This window comes from Camelus ferus, chromosome 10 (genome assembly GCF_009834535.1).
Source record: "Camelus ferus isolate YT-003-E chromosome 10, BCGSAC_Cfer_1.0, whole genome shotgun sequence".
Lineage (NCBI taxonomy): Eukaryota > Metazoa > Chordata > Mammalia > Artiodactyla > Camelidae > Camelus > Camelus ferus.
The window spans coordinates 60,115,115-60,133,400 of NC_045705.1; the positions used below are offsets into that span (position 1 = coordinate 60,115,115).

Here is an 18,286-nt window from a genome sequence, read left to right on the forward strand (position 1 = left end):
TGGGACAGTGGCATCTGGTCTGGAGGAGGGAGGACAGAACAGGAGGGCAGGGACATGTGGAACGCAGTTGCTCTTCCAAGGGTTTTGCTGGGCAGGTGAGCTGAGGAATAGGGCAGTAGGTGGAGGAGATCGTTGGGACAGGAATTTTTAGGTGCGAGTCATTACTGCATTTTGGGGGGTGGGGGGTGGGGACAGTGAGTATGGCCAGAGAGAGGAGACAATTATTGCAGCCAGGTTGTTGCGTAGGTGGAAGGAGGAGAGGATTGCACTATATTTGGGGCTCCACCTGCCAAGTGAGGGCAAGAATTGAGCAACGTGATCAGCAGATAAGGCATTGCCTGAGGAAACAACTGTCCTGCTCTTCCTCCCCTTAGCTGAGTCCAGGATAGGTGAGTTCAAGATTTCTCCCAGGAAAGAGGTCCTTGAACTGGGCATCCACCCTCCACCTTCTGACAAGTGTTTATACAACCTCTGGCAGCAACACCAAACCACAGCAGAGCTCAGAGAAGCCTCCAGAGCCGGCAGAGGAGCCAGCATGGTGCAGTTCGTGCCCCTGTTCGTGCCCTGGGAGCGCAGGCTGCAGACCTTGGCCGTCCTGCAGTGGGTCTTCTGCTTGGTGTTCCTGCGTAAGGCGGGCTGGCGGGGGGACGGGAGACACAGGTCCTAAATGTGGCTTGCTGCTTCAGAAGCCCTGTCCGGGGGCCTCTGCAGGGCTGGGAGGGCAGTGGGTCCGTGGTGAGAAGCCCTCGCCTGCGGCTTTGGGCAGTGTGCTTAGGCTTCCTGGGCAGCGGTCTCCACCTCAGTCGTAGGACACAGACCTGTCCTGGGATGCCCAGTGCTGTGGGGAAGGAGTAGGTGATCATGGGAAGTTTCGGGCTCCTCAGACTGTTCAGACGGGGTGGAGTTCCTCCTTTTCAGAGAAGAGGAGACTGACTCTGGAGGGTGTGGGAAAAGGAGAACAGGGAAAGAACAGGCCGGGGAGAGAGGTGAAGGCTCAGAGGGGCCTGGGGAGTAAGCGGCACACCTGGGTCAGACTCTGGCAGGGCAGCTGGCCAGCTGTGGGACCCTGGTGGGCCCAGGCCTGAGCTCCCTGGGCCTGGATCTCACCATCCGCAGGTGGGAATAAGAACGTCGACCTTACAGGGCAGTTGTGAGGTGAAATGAAGAAATGTGCTTACTCTGGTCAGCACAGCCCTGGCCCGGCTCCGGTGGGGATCCCAGGGGAGGGGGTGATTAGGCCCCTCACCCAACCCCCACCTCACAGTGAACACATCCACTGTGAAACCAGGGAGGCCGCACATGCCCCAATTCTAGCTCTGCTGAAGGGAACATTTTTGAGGAGGGCCAAGGACTGAGGGTGGGGAAGGGAGAGTGACGGGGACAGTGTGTGATTCTTCATCTCCCCACCTGCCGGCACCAGTCTGAGCAGGTGCTGCTCCCCGAGGGTGGGTGTTAGCCTGTACACAGATGCCACCGTCCTGGTGTTAGCCTGTGGATGCACCTTGTACAGGCTGGTCTACAGACTTTTCACATAAATACACACAACCCCCTCCACACCACTCATACACACACACACACACAACCCCCACCACACCACACATACACACACACCACACATACACACACAAAACACACATGTACACCAGGTGCTCCTGTGGCTGGTGATTAGGTTCTTGTCTCCTCGCAGAAAGAATTCAGGGATGAGACACGGAGGTTAAGAAAGCGAAGTGGGGCCTTATTAAGGGACAGACAGTGCTCTCTCAAGGGGAGGGAGAGCAGGCTCGAGAGAGCAGGCTCAGATGAGCAGCTGACCTGAGTTTCTTTGGCAAATTGGTTACATAGGCTGTAAAACGAATGGGCAGAAAATTCATTGGAGGAAAGGGTTTGGGGACATATTTCCTGATTTTCACCCCAACTTCACGTTCCAGAAGGGAGGAGGGATTTTTGTGCCTATTTAGTCTGGATCAGAGTGTCACTGTGTCGGTGTCAGTGCATGATGGGTGCTTCTAATCCGCAAGGCTAATTTTATTGAAATGAGGGGATAATGAGCAATAGGTTACATTGGAGAATCTTGCCTTTTCTCACCTTTCTTTGTTGGCCTCCAGGCTACTTGTCATCCCAATATGTGTTATCAGCCCAGAGGTTCCTGCATTTGTCTGCCCAGGGTCCCCTGTTGTTTACATGATGTATGGTTTCCTGCATTTACCCCCCTGCCCCTCTTTTCTGCCCAATTCCTGCCTTTAGGCCTGTGTCCCCCTCTCTCTGCTCATATCTAGATATCTGCCTGCTCTAACACTCCCACAGAATTCCCCTAAAAATGACAGCTAAGCAAGTGATCCAAGACCCTGCCCCTAGCATCCCTTGATCTGTGTTTCTGTCCTAAGGATCCTTAAACATTTCAAACATCCCTGGTTTAACCCCATGACACAGAGGAGCGGAGAAGCTAATTGTCTTAAATGCCTAAGGCTGTAGGTCTGGGCCTCTCCCACTGCCAAAGGAAGAAAGGGAAGGAGGCAGAGTGGGGAGAGAGAGGGGAGGGTGTGGGGGAGGAGTGAGAGCATGGGGAGAGAGGGCTACCCCCAGGGGGAGCTGCAAGATGGCTGGCGCCTGGACAAAGGGCACCGAGGACCCAGAGCCCCGTGGGCTGTGGCCTGGTCATCCTCGGGGTTGAGGGACATCTTGCTCAGCTAGCCTTGGGTAAGATTTGCAAGCTTAAGTTTGTCTGACTGTCTGTGCTCAGCTTCAGTCCAGCCCTGGGAGCTTGGGAGTGTCAGGAGCCACACAAAGAAGTCAAGTATCCCTGGGCCTGGAGCCGGAGGGTGGGTCGCTGAGAAAAGGGAGCTGGGCCCTCTGGTGCCAGGAGAAGGAGCTTTTACCTTGTCCCTTATCCTGAGGGAAGGGGGAGTCCCAGGAGGTGCTAAGGTAGGGGAGTGACAAGGTCCAGTCGGTGTGGTACCCGACAGTCTGGCCGCAATAGGGTGATGCACTGTGTTCAGGGCTTAGAGGGTAGGCCGATGGCAGGGAGCAGTCACAACCTACATCAGGGCCCCAAATTATTCTTTGGGGCAAATCCAGCCCACTAATTGTTTTTGTATTTGTACAACCCACGAGCCAGGAATGGTTTTTACATTTTAAATGATCATGTGTCTATGTAATACCCTCCTAGTTGCCTTTTTAGCCAAAGTCTGAAATATTTAAAATTAGGCTATTTAAGAAAAGATTACTACCCTGGTCTAGAGAGTCTGGCAGTGGGTGGAAAGAAGGGTCCCCTTTCCAAAGATACTTATGAGTTGGGTCCACAGGGCAGGATTAAAGGCTGGCAGGCGAGTAAGGACTTCCAGTGGGGGAGTAAACACTGCTCATTTAGGGAACAGCTGGCTCACGCTGGAAGTAGAGGAGGCATTTTGGGGATGGGCAAAGAAGTCGTCAGAGAAGTCACCTAGGACCTGTCACCAAGGACTCAGGGCCCAGAACCAAATACTAGCCAAAAGTTTATTTGTTTACTCTGTTCCTTTCCTCTCGTCTGTAACTCACACCTCACACAGGAAGGTAAAATCCATCAGGTAGTTGGTGTTGTTCTCAGCTGTGTCTCCAGCTCTTAGAAGAGTTAGAATGGATACATCTTTCTTGAATGATTGAAGGTTAGGAGCAGGATGGAACCAAAATTGTAGAATTGAATACCTAATCCATTCTACTAGCTTGCTGTGTGACCTTAGCCAATTTGCATACCCTCCCTGAGTCTCTGCAAAGTGAGGTTTTACATTTTTTCTTCTTGGTGTTATGAAATGAAAGAAGGTGTCTCCTTTCCTAAATGGTTGAAAATACTCTCAGTTTGGGGTTTGCCTGCTGACAGGAGTTAAACGGTGAGCCAGGGAGAGGATAATGGGGTGGAGGGAGGATTTTTTGGTCAAGTGGAAGTTACCTGGGTGTGGGTTTTTATCTTAATCTGTTTTTCTGACTACAAAACTCATACACGCTATTATTGAATGTAACACATTCGAACAAAATGTGTATAGTAAAAGTAATCGACTTCCCCAAATCTTACCCTCCAGGTAGCCAACATTAACAATGTGATTTTATTCTCTACGGCTGGTTTTCTGAAAGTTGGAGTGACCTACACAGACTTTTGATTTTGTACAAGGGCAGAGATTTTCCTGGGGTTCTATTTTTCTTTTTCACTTTAAAATTTTATAGTTAAAAAAATAATAAAAGTCAAGATCCTGTCCATTGCTTCCCCGCTGGCATCCTGTTTCCTTCCTCCAGATTTGTGGGAGGAGTCAGCTCCACCGGGGCAGGAATTTCTGTCTGTTGTTCACAGCTGCCCCACCAGCACTGGGCACATCACAGTGAACATCTGTGAGCCCCAACCTACTTCGCCTGCCTTTTGAATTTTACTACTGTTCAGACGGAGTCGAAGTCCCCTCCTCCTGGAAGCCTGCCAGAAGTGACAAGCTAGTTTACCCTACTCTCAAATGGAACACAAGTGGAAACTGACCCTTTGAAAGATTTTGAGTGCATGGTGTGGAATAGAGTGAATGGGATGGGGAGGGAGCAATATTCTCTGAGAATGAGGCTCCATTGGCATCAGATTAGGTTCAGCCCCAAAGACCCCTGACCCTGAGCTGAAGCTGGGATTAGCCTGTAATGGGAACTCAGATTCGTAGATCAGAAGGGAATTCCTCACTGGGGCCTGGTCCTAGCCCTGCTGCACCCCTGACCCACGGGCCAGGCAGCGGTTGGCCTCCTCCTCCTCCCTCCTTCAGCAGGAAAGAGCATGGCAGGCAGAGGAATAGACTGGGCAAAAGCTAAGAGATTAAAGGAACTCCGTGTTTCATAAGAAGCAGCTCCTGTGGCCGGGGTGCAGGGTACGTGGAGGCCAGAGAGGCTGGAGCAGGAGGGGATATGGGCCAGCCATGGGGAGCCTAAAAGCCAGGCTGAGCTGCTTGGGCTGTGCCTCAACGTTATGAGAAAGCCATGAGAGACTTTAATTAGAGGGGAGATAGGACCAGATTTATCTTTGAAAGAAGGGCAGAGAGTGGACAGAAAGAGGGCTGGGCAGAAAGAATGTCTCTGTCTTCTCTGAGGTCCCAAAGGATGGAAACTAGAAGCAGTTCATCCAGTGACTTCCCCACCAGGCATTTACTGAGCACCTGGTGAGTGCAGACTGCTTTACTGGACAGAGAGGGAGGCGGAGGGGGAAGAGCAGAGTGAATGAGGCAGCCTGGTACAGTGGGGAAAAGGGGCCTCAAACCCATGCTCCCAGTGTGACACTGGGTGGACCACATTCCCTCCTTCTTGAAGGCACAGGTGGTGAATCTCTTCCTCCTGGAGGCGGGGCTGGACAGGACGGTGCTGCTGGTGCCAGGCAGAGGGGGAGGCCTTCTTCTTTCACACCTCTGACCACTCACAGTTCCTGCTTCCCTCCCCAGCCAGTGTCTGCACTGTGGTCTTCATAGGCCTCCTGTTCACAAGATTCTGGTTCTTCAGTGTCCTATACGCAGCCTGGTGGTCCCTGGACCGAGACAAGCCATGGCAGGGGGGCAGGCGCATCGAGGCCTTAAGACGCTGGGTCGTGTGGAAGTACATGAAGGACTATTTCCCCATCTCAGTGAGTAATGGGGCTGGCTGAGGGTGGCCAGGACTATAGTGCCCCATGGGGAAGTGCCGGCATGTGTGCAGTAAGCAGAGTACTGGGCTGGGAGGCAGGAACCAGGCTTCCACCATTATGTAGCCTGGGGACAAGTCCAGCTTGTCTGGTCATGATTTCCCATCTGCAATATGTGGGGCCAATACAATGGTTGATGAATGATCCAGGATTTGAAGGAGCTGAGGGCTGTAGAGTGTGGCACACATGTGTATCTTACAGGTGTAAACCACTCAGCAGCCGTGCTCGGGGGTGCAGGTATTAAAGTCATTCCTTAGAGAACATCTAGCCCCACACTTCATCAAATAAGACTATCACCCAGCAAAGTTTTTAAGTTTGTGCATAACTTTGGGTAAAGAAGCAAGACGGAGAGCCTTGAACTGGTTCTCAGGATCTATCTTATCCCAGAATATGATATGTATGCTGTGTCCTTGGACAAAGCCTTGCCCAATTTGATCCTCATTTTCCATGTGTATCCAGTAAGCATACTGCTGCCTCCTACTTTGAGTGCCTCTTAATCTCTGACTCTCTGACTCAGGGGACCCCAGGACCTCCTGGACTGCAAGATCAGTCATGATTAAAGTAGACTCCTTGATTTGAGTGAACTGAGCCTCCTGCTCCTTTCTTGTATCACAGAAAGATTAAATCCTGGGATGTAAGCCCCTGGGCAGGGATGGTTTATTGTCCAGATAGGATTGGAAAAGCACTGGGACACAGAGAGTTGCCAGACAGGGTTAGGTGGCCCTCCTCAGGAAACAGGAGAGAAGACCTGTATAGAATGTGACCCATGGTGCTAGTGAATTAGGTTGCAATACCAGGTCTGCAACATAGCAGCTGTGTGAACTTGGGTAAGTTACAGTCTCCCTGAGCCTTGATTTCCTCTTAAGTAAAGTGGAGAGGATGCGACATACATCACTGGATTGTGCGGATTCCTTGAGACATCGGGTCATCCTGGAGCCTCTAAAGGACAGCATCTGGCTGTATTTGTACCTGGAGCTGCTGCCAGTTTCAAATCTGGCAGAAAAATGATGCTGAGCAGCTTTATGCTTGACTATTCACTACTCTCCTGCCCTTTCTCCAGCCAGGTACCTCTCAAGGAGGGTTTTTCAATCCAGGCACTATTGAACTTGATTTGTAGAAATTCCACGTGAACAGTGTTTATGATTGTGGCCCACTGTAGTCCTGTGGCATACCGCCTCCAGAGGGTGGGCAGTACTACTAGCCGGCCAGCAGAGGGGGGCATGATGTGCACGTTGACTTGCTTGTCCTGAGTTGGAAGCCTGCATAGGTGAAGCTGTGGTCTGCAGATTCTGGACCTACCACCCTCCAGGAGACCCTCCAACTCTTCCACACACTTTACAGGGCAGGCCCTGCAGGGATCTTGGGGTGGCCAGGAGGTATGGAGCCCCTAGTAGGGAGTCTCTGCTCTGTTGGAGCTCCCCAACACTCATAAGCCTCTGCACTCCCTGTCAAATGCATGTAAAACCTTGATCCTCCAACAATTCTTACTGTAATTTTGTGAACTATCATCTAGTGATGAATTTCAGGCAAAATTAGGAAACTGTCTGGGCCTTGGAGATTTCTAAGCCCACCCTATAGGTTTCCTAAAGAACTAGTGATGGAGAATCGGTCAGTGTTTCCCCCAGGAGGTACTGTCTCCACCTCATGCTAAAAACCAGTCAAGGGACTGAGTTTCTCCTGTGAAGATCTTAACGTCCCGGGGCCACACTGTCTCCCCAGGCCCAGGGCGGAGGAGGGGTGAAGTGCTGTGTCCAGGCTGTGACCTGGTGTCAGGAAATGCTGCAGGCACTGGGCAGTGCAGGACACCTCCCTGACCCTCCCGACCCCCCACAGATATCACTAGAGACTTCGTGCCCCTCTCCCAGCCCCCACCTCCCAGCACACTGGGGTATTTTAAACTGAGTAACAGGGACTCAGGGGCCAGCCTCGCACCCAGGACAGAACTCCAGCTGACACAGCCCTCGGACAGATGCTCACTTCCTCCTGCCGTGGCTCCTTCATTATGGGAGGGTCTGCCTGTGACAGATCTTCCTGCACATGGGGCAGGGCGGGTCTCCCGTCACCTCCCAGGAGTCCTACCTCTGCCTTGGGCAGGGCTTCCTCCTATCGACCTCATCCCTTCACAGGTCGTTCTTTCCCTCCTTCATTCCCTGGTCCTTCCAGAGCATCTCCTCTGTTCCAGGCCTGCATTGGGACCAGGGATGCCTCAGACAGGTGACCTCTACTCCCAAGATCCTCAGATGATGGCCTGATATCATTCGGGGACAGGGACACATAGAAGAGGGCAGCACAGAAAGTCAACTGTGAGGCCAGGGAGGGCACAAGGTCCAGCCCAGATTCACCAGGTTGTTGTCCCTGCAGCTGGTCAAGACCGCCGAGCTGGACCCCTCCCGGAACTACCTTGCTGGCTTCCACCCCCATGGGGTTCTGTCCATCGGATCCTTTACAAATCTGTGCACTGAGAGCACCGGCTTCACATCGCTGTTCCCCAGCATCTACCCTCATCTGACAACAATGAACATGTTTTTCCGAGTCCCCTTCTTCAGGGATACCATCATGACAGTGGGTAAGTCTTCACACCCCTGGGTAGCCAGGAAGATGAGGGCTGGAGGCACAGAAGAAGGATTTTAGGGAGGGCTGCCAACAGTTCTGTACTGTGTCCAAGAGTATGTGTATATAGAAGGAGGCTAGACCCAAGGAAGGACTTCCCACAGCTCTATGCCAGCAATGAGCTGGGCTAGGGCTTGGATAGAGGGAGAGGAATCAGTCCCAGCCTCAAAGAACTCCCAGCTGAGAAGGGAGGTGGGGACCAGGACACACCTTGTCCCACAGACCCTGCCCCCTCACCCCATACCTGACCACTTTCCTCTCTCCCCAGGGCTGATCTCATCAGACAAGGAGAGCTGTTCTCACATTCTGAGCAGGAACGGAGGTGGCAACCTGCTGGGTATCACTGTAGGAGGCACCAAAGAGACACTGAATGCCAGGCCCGGATCCAGCAGGCTGGTGCTTCGCAACCGCAAGGGCTTCATCAGACTCGCCCTGATGCACGGGTATCGGGCTCTCTGTGGACCTGGAGAGTGACAAGGGTTGTATTTTGGTGGGAAGGCAGCAGACATTAATGCAGAGTGTATTTTGGGAGGAGATTATCAATTTGTTTACAGTGAAGATTCTATATGATGAAGGATGTACTGTCTCATGCCTAAATACCCTAAGAAGATACCAGAAGAGAGACTAGGTGATCAAACAACTAGGTGTGAGTGCTCATATGGCCCAGAGCTGGCATTAGATCTGAGACCTACTGGATCTGGGAGAGTGGACTTTGGGGTGAAGCTTAGAGTTGTTCCTCTACCTTAATGTACTTTTAAAGACTAGAAGTTAGCTGGAGTAGATTTTTCTAGAAAATTTGCAGAGGTTTTATATCTGGGAGGACCCTCTGAAGCATTCTGGTCTTCCTGTCATGGTACAAATGGGAGGTGGCGGCCCTGAGAGGAGCCAGGACCTGCCCACAGTCACAAAGGGAGGCTATGGCAGGCTTGGGAGACACGCGGGGCCTCCCACTTCCAGCCCAGGGCTCTGTCCTCTGCTGCAATCCCTGGTCACTGGTCCCTGCAGGAAGCTAGGTGACCAGCTTGCACCTCCTGGCAATTCCCACATGCCCTCTCCTGTCTCCCTCCAGGGCATCTCTGGTACCGATCTTCTCCTTTGGGGACAATGACCTATTTGACCAGTATGAGAACTCTTCTGGCTTCTGGTGGCAGTGGTTCAATGACAAACTATACAAGATGACTGGTATCAACATCCCGCTCTTCCATGGCCGTGGTGTCTTCCAGTACAGCTTTGGTCTTCTGCCCTACCGCCGGCCCATCACCACTGTGGGTGAGCCAAGACCCGGGCCGGAGCGGGTAGGCTACAGGGCAAGGGGCCCGGGCTGTGTGCTGCAAGGGGCTTTGGACGTGGGCCAGGCACATCCTTGCCCTCGTGGAGCTCACATCTACTGGGAAACAGACACACAGGCAGAGGACCCGGATGTAAGGCATCTGGGATGGGAACTGTTTACAGACGCACAAAGGACAAGTCACTACTGATGACTGAGCACCTGCTGTGTACCAGGCACTGCACTGGCTCCCTTACACGTAGCAACTCAGTTATCCCAACAACCACAGAGACGGGGCCTATCGTCCCCATTTCATGGATGGTAAACTGAGACTCAGAAAAGTTAAATAACTCCCAAAGGATCACACTACCCGAGAGTAACAGAGGTGAGGTTTAAATCAGGATCTGTGTGACTTTTTATTATGCCACAGAAGGAGGGTTTAATTCTGACCCAGAGGAGCTAATAAGGCTTATCGGAGAAGGCAGATACAAGGGAAGGGCATTTTAGGTCTGTTAGAATTGTGTGTAAAGTAGCACCGACAGGCCTTCAATTAGAGCCTGAGGGATTTTCCTGTGACTAATGAGCAGGGACTTCATGCGTGGACGGGGCACCATGTACAGCAGCTGTTTGGGCATCTCCTTTGCTTTCTTCCTGGATTCCAACTAGGTTCCTCTGGCAAAGCTTGCAGGGTTGGGTCTGTTCATCTCCAACCACCCAGTCCATACTTGGTTGAGTACTGACTTGGTCAGCCCCCTACACCAGAACTTTCCCTGGGTTGTGTGGCAGTGTTTTCATGAATGTTCACACTGCTGCTGCCTCCAGAGCCATTGCCAAGAGCAGAAGGCAGGGCAGCTGAGCCCGGGACACCCAGAGGAGGGAGGAAGATAGGGGGCCCTGCGGGTGAGCATGGAGGGGGAGGCGGGGAGAAGAGCTGCTTGGGCTGTGGGCCTGCCTCCTCCCAGAGATCCAGGCACCTCTAATCACGGCATCTGAGCGCCCAGAACCCGAGGTCCTGGAGGTTGAGGGCACATCTCCAGGGTTTAAAACCTGGCACTGATTCTTCCTGGCTGCGTGACCGTGAACTAGTTACTTAACCTACCTGAGCCTTATTGCCTCCCCTACAGACGGGAATAGTAGCAGGTTCTGTCCCCACAGGATTGTTAGGAGGATTGAAAGCGTTAGTCGTGTAAAGCACCTAGCATGTTCCCTGACAGGAGGCAATGCCAGCTGGGGGTGTTATTATTTCACAATCTTGCAGTTGTCCTAACATCTTGGGTGCATCACCAAAAACTGAATTGAAAGGGAGGCAGTAAGGGTGCTGTCCTATAGGTATGGCCACAGGGTGCACACCTGCCCCAAGGGCTCCAGGACTCCGGTGGTTCCCGCTCTGGGCCACCACCCACCTCGTGTCTTGCAGTGGGGACGCCCATCGAGGTGCAGAAGACACCGCACCCCTCGCAGGAGGAGGTGGACAGGCTGCACCAGCGCTACCTCCAGGAGCTGAGCAACCTCTTCGAAGCCCACAAGCTCAAGTACAACGTCCCCATCGACCAACACTTGGAGTTCTGCTGAGCGCCTCCCCACAGGGGGGCCGCCCTGAGGGGCAGAGCTGGCACTAGGGAGCAGAGAGGGAGGGGCTGTGATCCCAGAAGGCTTCCTGGAGGTGTATGTCGAACCCATCTCCAGAGCCTTCACTGACTCCTGCAATTCCAACGCACGCCAGGCCCCGAGTCACAGCTGAGAACGTGGCGGAGGAGACCTGACTCTGACATCAGTGATGTGCCCTCGTGCTGTGACTCCTCTGCAAGGGGCCCTCTCCTTGGTCTGTGCATCTAGAGACGGGAGAGCTGCTGGGGTCTCTGTGCTTCTGGTCCTGTCACTCGATGAGCAGGACAAAGAGCAGCAATCGATTAGCAGGTTTTTCTTCCTCTGCCTTGATGACGGAACAAAAGAAGCCACCAGCTCCAGCTTTCTCCTACCAGCTCCCTCACCCTGTATTCTGCCCGTCCCAGCTCCCCCTCCCTGAGCCGGAGAGGAGGGTGTGCTCATGAAGCTCCCGCACTCCCCTGGGTGACTTTGAGTTTCTGAGTCCTCTGAGCCCTGGGACCGGCCGCCAGAGGTGCCTGGAAGGTGGGTAAAAAGAACTGTGCTGTGTCTGTGGCTGAATGATGTGGACAGACCTCTTCGCCCTCCCTCTGAGCGTCAGTTTCCCCGACTGACTAAGATGACCTGAGTCTCAGTTTTGATGTCACACAGGGGAGAGCTCCATGTGGCAGATCCTCCTTGTCCTTTGTTACTTCAGGTCCTGACCTTGTACAGAAAGGGGCCTCCATAAATGTCAGTTCAACAAATGAAAGGATTCAATTTCAGTTTCCTATGGGGAGGCCTCACCTTTGATCCCCAGCCTACTCTGTGGTTCTATCTCCCCTTCCCAGATGGTGGGTCAGATGGACAGAGAATGGCATGTTGCCTCTTCCTGAATGGTCAGCTCAAACTTACCACCTCTGCCCTGTCCTGTGGGAGGGAAGGGGGATGTTATATAAAGACACAGGGCAGATCAGCACAGAGAACAAAGACCACACATGAGGAGTGAATGTTTGCATGTGTCTACAAGGAGGGTAGACGGGGACCTGACCCCGATGAGAAGAATTCTGGTTTCCTAGTTCTGGGACATGTGTCAGTAGTGAGGGGACAGGATGGCAGAGAACGACCAGTACTGTGAATCCCCACACTTAGAGCAGGAAAGCAAGTTCTTTTCCTTCCACAAGCTAATCACACCAATCACTACAAACAGGAAAAATTTTTAAAATGTAAATTTGGGTTCAAGCCATAGCCCACCCCATTTCAGTGACCCTGGGCAAGTCACATCACCTCCAAACCTGAGTTTTGTCATTGGAGAACTAAGGATCACAATATCCAGTTCGGATTTTGTGAGTGGAATAGATAATATCATAAGACAACCAGCCAGTCTGCATCCTGTCTGGAATGATGGGGAGTACATGTAAATTACGTGTCAGGTCATAAATGTGCCCAGTGCCTCATAAAGTCTTGTTATCCTTTGAGACCGTGTGCTCTAGGGTCACAAGAGAGATAGAAGTAAAGAGCAGTGAGGTTCACAGGATGGAGTGATGGTTTCCACCAGGGGTAGAAGGAGGACGTGACAGGCAGGCAGTCCCTGAAGGAAGGGCAAGATTTGCCGAGGAGAGAAGTACCCGCCCATTGCAGTGTTCTATTACTGGGTGATGAACCGCTGCAAACCTTAGTGGCTGAAGACAGCAAGGATTTATTATGTTCACACTCCTGTGGGTTCCTGAGTACTTCTCAGTCTTCCTGGGCTTCATGCAGCTGCATTCAGCGGTGGGTCTGCTGGGGCTGGGACAGCTGGGGGCCTGCCCGACTGGCCTCTCTTTGCAGGTGGAGGCTGGGCCCCCCTTTCTCCTGTTTTGCTTTGTTGTGTTCACATTGGCCGGTTTCAAAAGAATTAAGGGCAATTCTGCAAGGTCTACTAAGTCCTCACTGCACGACTTGTACAGCATCACTTCTCTGCCTTTTGTTGGTCAAAGCAAGTCAAGAGGCCCATGAAGATTTTTGGGGAGAGGAGTTGACCCCACCTATTCCTGGGAGGAGCAGCAGGTCACCCACAAAAGACCAGGACACAGGGAGGGATTCTTGGGGCCATCTTTACAAACAGTCTACCAAAAAGTATAAATGAAAGCCTGCTGCAGGCTACATCGCCCTTCCCACCCCACATACCCTGCCACACCCTTTGTGACAGAGATAAAACCCCGCTTTGCCCTGAGGGCCCCAGCTCAGCTCCACATGCTGCCCGTCCCCATCTTGCTCATTCCCTACTTGAATCCTTCCAGGGCTCTCACTCCTAAGGTTAGTTTGTATCAGCCTGGATCCCAGCAGGGACCAGATGCCATATTGTAGTTAGGATCATTTATCATTTTAACCAAGGAACAATTCTCCCAGGAGTGTGCAGGGTGTGGGAAACCCAGGAGGGAGCAGTCATCCAGTCTGTGGCAGCGGGCAAAGTGCGGCTACCACCCTGAGGCCTAGAAGGATGAGAGGAGGCAGCAGTTACCTAAACCAGGAGGGTGCCCTGTGCAGGGTGCAGGGGCCAGGTGGGTGGAGGAGCCCAGGAGTCGCTGGGTGACCCTGCAGGGAAGGAGACTTCCCACCTCAGTGTCCTCCCTCCATCTCATGCCAAGGCTCCCCATTGCCTGAACCCACGTGGAAGCTGGAGGGCACAGGCCCTTGGATGCCATCCATACAGGTGGTCTCCCTGGAAGAGCAGGGTGGACATGGATGGACAGTGGGTCTGGAGGGGTCAACAGAAGACAAGATGTCCATCTCCAAGCCCAAGCTTCTTTTCCTGCCTCCCCACTTTCCACCATCTCGCTCAGTGTTTTCCCTCCTCCCCCTCCTCCTCTCTTAGCTGTATGCTCCCGTCTTAACGGACCTGCTTTCCTTCCACCAGCCATCCTTCTCTCTCACCTCTGGGCTTTGCTTATGCTGTTCTCTATGCCTGGAATGCCTTCTCTGCAAAAAACATCCTCCTTTCTCGGTAATTCCTAATCATCCTTCAGTACTAGTTTCATATTCTAAAGGAAGCCTTCCCGGATGCCCCTGATGAGATAGAGGTTTCACTGGGTTCTGCAGACCGACTTCCCCTTCCTCTGCCGTAGACCCAGCACCCTGGATGGTCACTGGGTGGTCACAGTGCTATGCGCTGACTGGTAGCCCTGCCTCCGGTGCCCTCCCTCCAGCCTGCCTATACATAGAACATGTATCTTCTTCTCAAACAAAACCCAACTCCCCCAAATGCTCTCCAATGGCTCAGGATACACCTAAACTCCTCCTCAGCCTGGCATTCAAGGCCCTTTCTCATGTGCCCCAGAAAACCTCTCCAGTTTCACCTCCTAGACCTTCTCCCCTGCAGCCAGCCTCTCAGTGCTTGCTGAACACACACTGCTCTCACACCTGCCGCATCCTGGGATATGCTGATCCCTTTTCTCTGATTCTCTTTGTCCTCAACCTGGTCAAACAAAGGGCGCCCACCTCCTTTGTCAAACCTCAGCACACCACAGCCACCCTCAACCCTGCTCTCCTGCCCCACTGGCCTGAATCACAGTTGGGTACCCCTCTGGTGGACTAGCTTGGGAGTAAAAGGGCTGTGGCCATTACTGGCTGAGTGGACTCCTAAGTTTCCAGGGGCCTGGGAACCCTGAGGCCCAGACCACATCCTTGTGCCTCCAGCGCGCCTCCCCCCCACAGCCTCCACGCTGAGGACCTGGTCACCTCAGCATCCCCAGGGAGCATGGGAAGTTGCACAAATGACTCTCATACATGCCTTCTCTCCAGAAAACACATGCCAAGCCTGGGCAGGGGTGTTGGGAAGACCAGCACTTGCCTTTCGGGTGATTAAATTAGTCATCTGTCCTGTGGAGTTCCAAAACGTAGCTGCTTTAAACAACTAACATTTACCTTCTCATGGTGTCTGAGGGTCAGGATCTGGGAGCAGCTGCCTGGAGGATTCGAGCTCAGGTCTCTCATGAGGAGGCAGCCAAGCTGTTGCCGGGGCTACTGTGGAGGGTCCACTCCCAGGTGACCCACACGGCTGTTAACAGAGACCTGGGTGCCTAACATGTGGGCCTCTCCATAGGGCTGCTAATTGCCAATGATACTGTTTCTCCCAGGTTAAGAGAAAGGGACAGAGACAGATACAAAGACAGAAAGAGAGAGACAGAGACACAGAGAGAGAAGCCACGGTGATTTTTACAACCTAACTTGAATCACTTGCCATCAATTCTGTCATATTCAATCGGTTCAATGTGAGACACTCAATTTAGTCCACACTCCCTACCAGGGTGTGATACCAGGAAGCAAGATGACTGGGGGCCTCTAGGAGGCAGTTTCCACAGCAACAGTGGATGAGCCCTCAGAGGCTGCCTTGGGCAACCCCAGCGCTGGGGATGCTGCACAAGGCAGCCTGCCTGGAGGACAGAGGCTGAGCTGGTCATAAAGCAGGTCCCCACGTGGATGGGATAAAGGTTTGAGCAAAGGTCAGAGGTGGGAATGATGGCCTTGACCCCTGGCTTGGCTGGGGTGGAGGGCAAGGTGACCATCAGACTTTGGGCTCCAGGAGAGGAGATGGGGAGATGGGGAGAGACTTGAGTGGCCAGAGGGAAGGGGACTGCCCCTCGTTCATAGCATCCTTGGAAACCCCATGTTGAAAACATCAGCCACACAAGATGGGAGCAGGGAGCCTGATCTCAGAGGAGGGCTGCCTAGACAGTTACCCAGATAGGAATGTCCTCGCTGGACTTTGTGTGAACAAAAACATCCGTTTACTGTGTTACATGCTGAGATTGGGGGAGTTTGTTAAGCAGTGGCCTCCCCATTGATACAGCGAGCCAGGAGCTGCACTGGCAAGGGTTCAGTAGGTAGTACACAGCACCTGCCACCTGCCACCCCTCAGGGCTCCCAGGCGGCCTGAGGGGGCCTTGCCCTGTGTGGGGAGATCTCTCTCCTGACACGCGCAGGCTCAGGCAGCCTGAGGACCACAGGACCAGCCAGGCCTGGTGGAGAAGGTCAGAGGCCCTCAGGGATGGGAGAGCTGGAGTCTCCTCCGGAAATCAGGCTGCCCTTTGACCTGGGAGAAGTTCTAAGCCATCACCGCCCACAGGGGACAAAGGGCCTGGGGCCCAGCCTGTCTGGCACTGCCTGATGATGGCGGGTGGAACAGGGTCAGCCAGCACAGCACTGCCAGAGGCACAGGACCCGGGCTCCGCGTCTCAGGGGTACTGGACTTTGCTAGGTTCAGGAGGAGCAGAGGTGGGAGGATGGGAGCTGCTGAGCCAGCAAAGGCAGAGAGGAGGAGAGGGCAGAGCACAGCCGGTGAGCTTACTGCCGAGGGTCAGGGTCAAGGTGAGGTTTAGGGAACAGGGGGCTGAGGTTTACACCTCTGTGCAGCACACTTCTACTGAGATAGAGGAGGCACAAGGCAGACGGGTCCCTGACAATGCTTGGCCTCTGTCTGGGGGAACTAATGTCCAGTGAAGGAGTCAAGTAGGGAGGAGCCCTGGGAGGTGCTTGAGCTGGAGTGGGCAATGGGTGGGTCACAGGGACAGCGGATGCCTTGGGCTGACCTGGGTGTCTGTCTTAGTGACCCCAGGGAAGGGCAGAGTCAGATCCCTGAACCACTTGCTGAGAACCTACCGCGTACTAGGGTCCAGGTGGATGCTTCACACATATTATCGCTGTGACACACACAGTGAGCGTTTCATAATAAAAATTGTTCATGTCCGAGAGTTTAGAGTCCTCTCTGGAATCCTGGTCCCAATATGAAGTTCCCCTGCCCGGGCAGCTATCACATGCTGCTCTCACCTGCCTGGTCTGGTCTCAAACTGGGTAGAATGGTACTTGGAACTGGCAGGGGCATTAAAGCCAGCCAGGCACACAGCGCCACCCACCTGCTGCATGTGGAACCCCATGCAGTTCACAGCCCCACACTGAGTCTCGGTTTCTTCACCTGTAAGTGGATCATCAATAAATAAGTGTTGGATAAATTATAGTTCTTCCTCACCCCTTCTCCTTATAAGTGCTAGGAAATGGTTTCAAAAGACCTATGAGATAGATAAATGACAAGGACCTAGTGTGTAGAACAGGAAAATATTCAATTTCTTGTAATGGGCTGTAACGAAAAATCATCTAAAAAATGGACTTATTTATGTATACGTATAACTGAACCACTTTGCTGTACACATGAAACTAACATTGTAAATCTACTATACATCAATAAAAATAAGAATTTTAAAAAAACACCTGTAAGAGTTTGTGTCTATCACAGACTAGATTTGGTCTTTTCTTATATTCTACCTCTTCCCTTACTCCCTGCTAGAGGACTGATCTGAATATTTCCCTTTTCAACCAGTTGTACTGGTGCCCTGAATGTCCATCCTTACTGAGAGTACAAATAGTTGGCAGGACGAACAGCAGCCCCTTTCAAAGAAGCCCTGAAAAGAACAAAAAACAGCAACAAATTTTGGCCCTATCAACAAAACGTCAATGACTAAGGATCAAAGTTTGCCTCCCCTGACTAAGGAACTCTCAGAAAGCCTGCACTGGGGATGTCCTAGACCAGCATTTCTCCAAATGTCTGTGGTACAGGACCAGGTTTGTATTTTTTGTTCTGATCCATCAGAGACTTATCCATTTGTAAAATAGAATATTTTAGAGAAATAAAATGAGAAAACAATGACAAACATTGTGCAAAATCAAATTTTTTATTAGTAGTTTGAACAGACATAAAATTATTCTGCCACGTGGCTCTAACATTTCTGAGCAGTTACTCTCAAACTCTGTACTTACTTGGTCAGGAACCAGAGACAAGCAGTGCGTGGCTGCAGGCTGGCCCTCAGACCACACAGGAGCAGCACCGTCCTAGGACCTGTGGTGCTGACCCACTGTTGGCGTTGTAAGGTGCTTGTGGGGTGAGCAGCACAGAATCACTGGGTGGACTGCAAAGCACTGTACATGGATGGGTTGGGGCCATTGCCTTAGCGCCTTATATCCAGGTAGATGAGAGGCTCTGTGAAGGGAGGGACTTGCCTGAAGTCACACAGCTGGAAAGTGGCCAACACAGGACTGGTCTCAGCTCTCATCTAGGGCTCTTTCCACTCTGCCTTGTGACGTGGACACGAGGAAGCACCACCCAGATGCAACTTCGAGGAAGGACG

General features: G+C 52.5%; 1 protein-coding gene across 2 annotated transcripts; it reads left to right on the forward strand.

The window, feature by feature from the left end:
• The first annotated feature begins 298 nt into the window (after positions 1-298).
• LOC102503858 (2-acylglycerol O-acyltransferase 2) lies at positions 299-11,893 on the forward strand. 2 transcript variants are annotated; one of them, XM_032489416.1, is made up of 7 exons: positions 299-389; positions 479-626; positions 5,430-5,608; positions 8,027-8,231; positions 8,544-8,718; positions 9,345-9,544; positions 10,960-11,893. In XM_032489416.1, exons 2-7 carry the CDS (start codon positions 536-538, stop codon positions 11,112-11,114), a joined length of 1,005 nt encoding a protein of 334 aa, XP_032345307.1. In that variant the 5' UTR covers positions 299-389; positions 479-535; the 3' UTR covers positions 11,115-11,893. The 2 variants fall into 2 exon arrangements, with proteins under 2 accessions (XP_032345307.1, XP_032345308.1); XM_032489417.1 differs by having other exon boundaries at positions 331-626; positions 9,345-9,570.
• Positions 11,894-18,286: the final 6,393 nt, after the last annotated feature.

Coding starts and splice junctions, on each gene's coding strand:
- LOC102503858 (XM_032489416.1), top strand. CDS start 536: ATGGTGCAGTTCGTGCCCCTGTTCGTGCCCTGGGAGCGCAGGCTGCAG. Junction 5,609..8,026: donor AGGACTATTTCCCCATCTCA/GTGAGTAATGGG, acceptor TTGTCCCTGCAG/CTGGTCAAGACCGCCGAGCT. Junction 8,719..9,344: donor AGACTCGCCCTGATGCACGG/GTATCGGGCTCT, acceptor GTCTCCCTCCAG/GGCATCTCTGGTACCGATCT.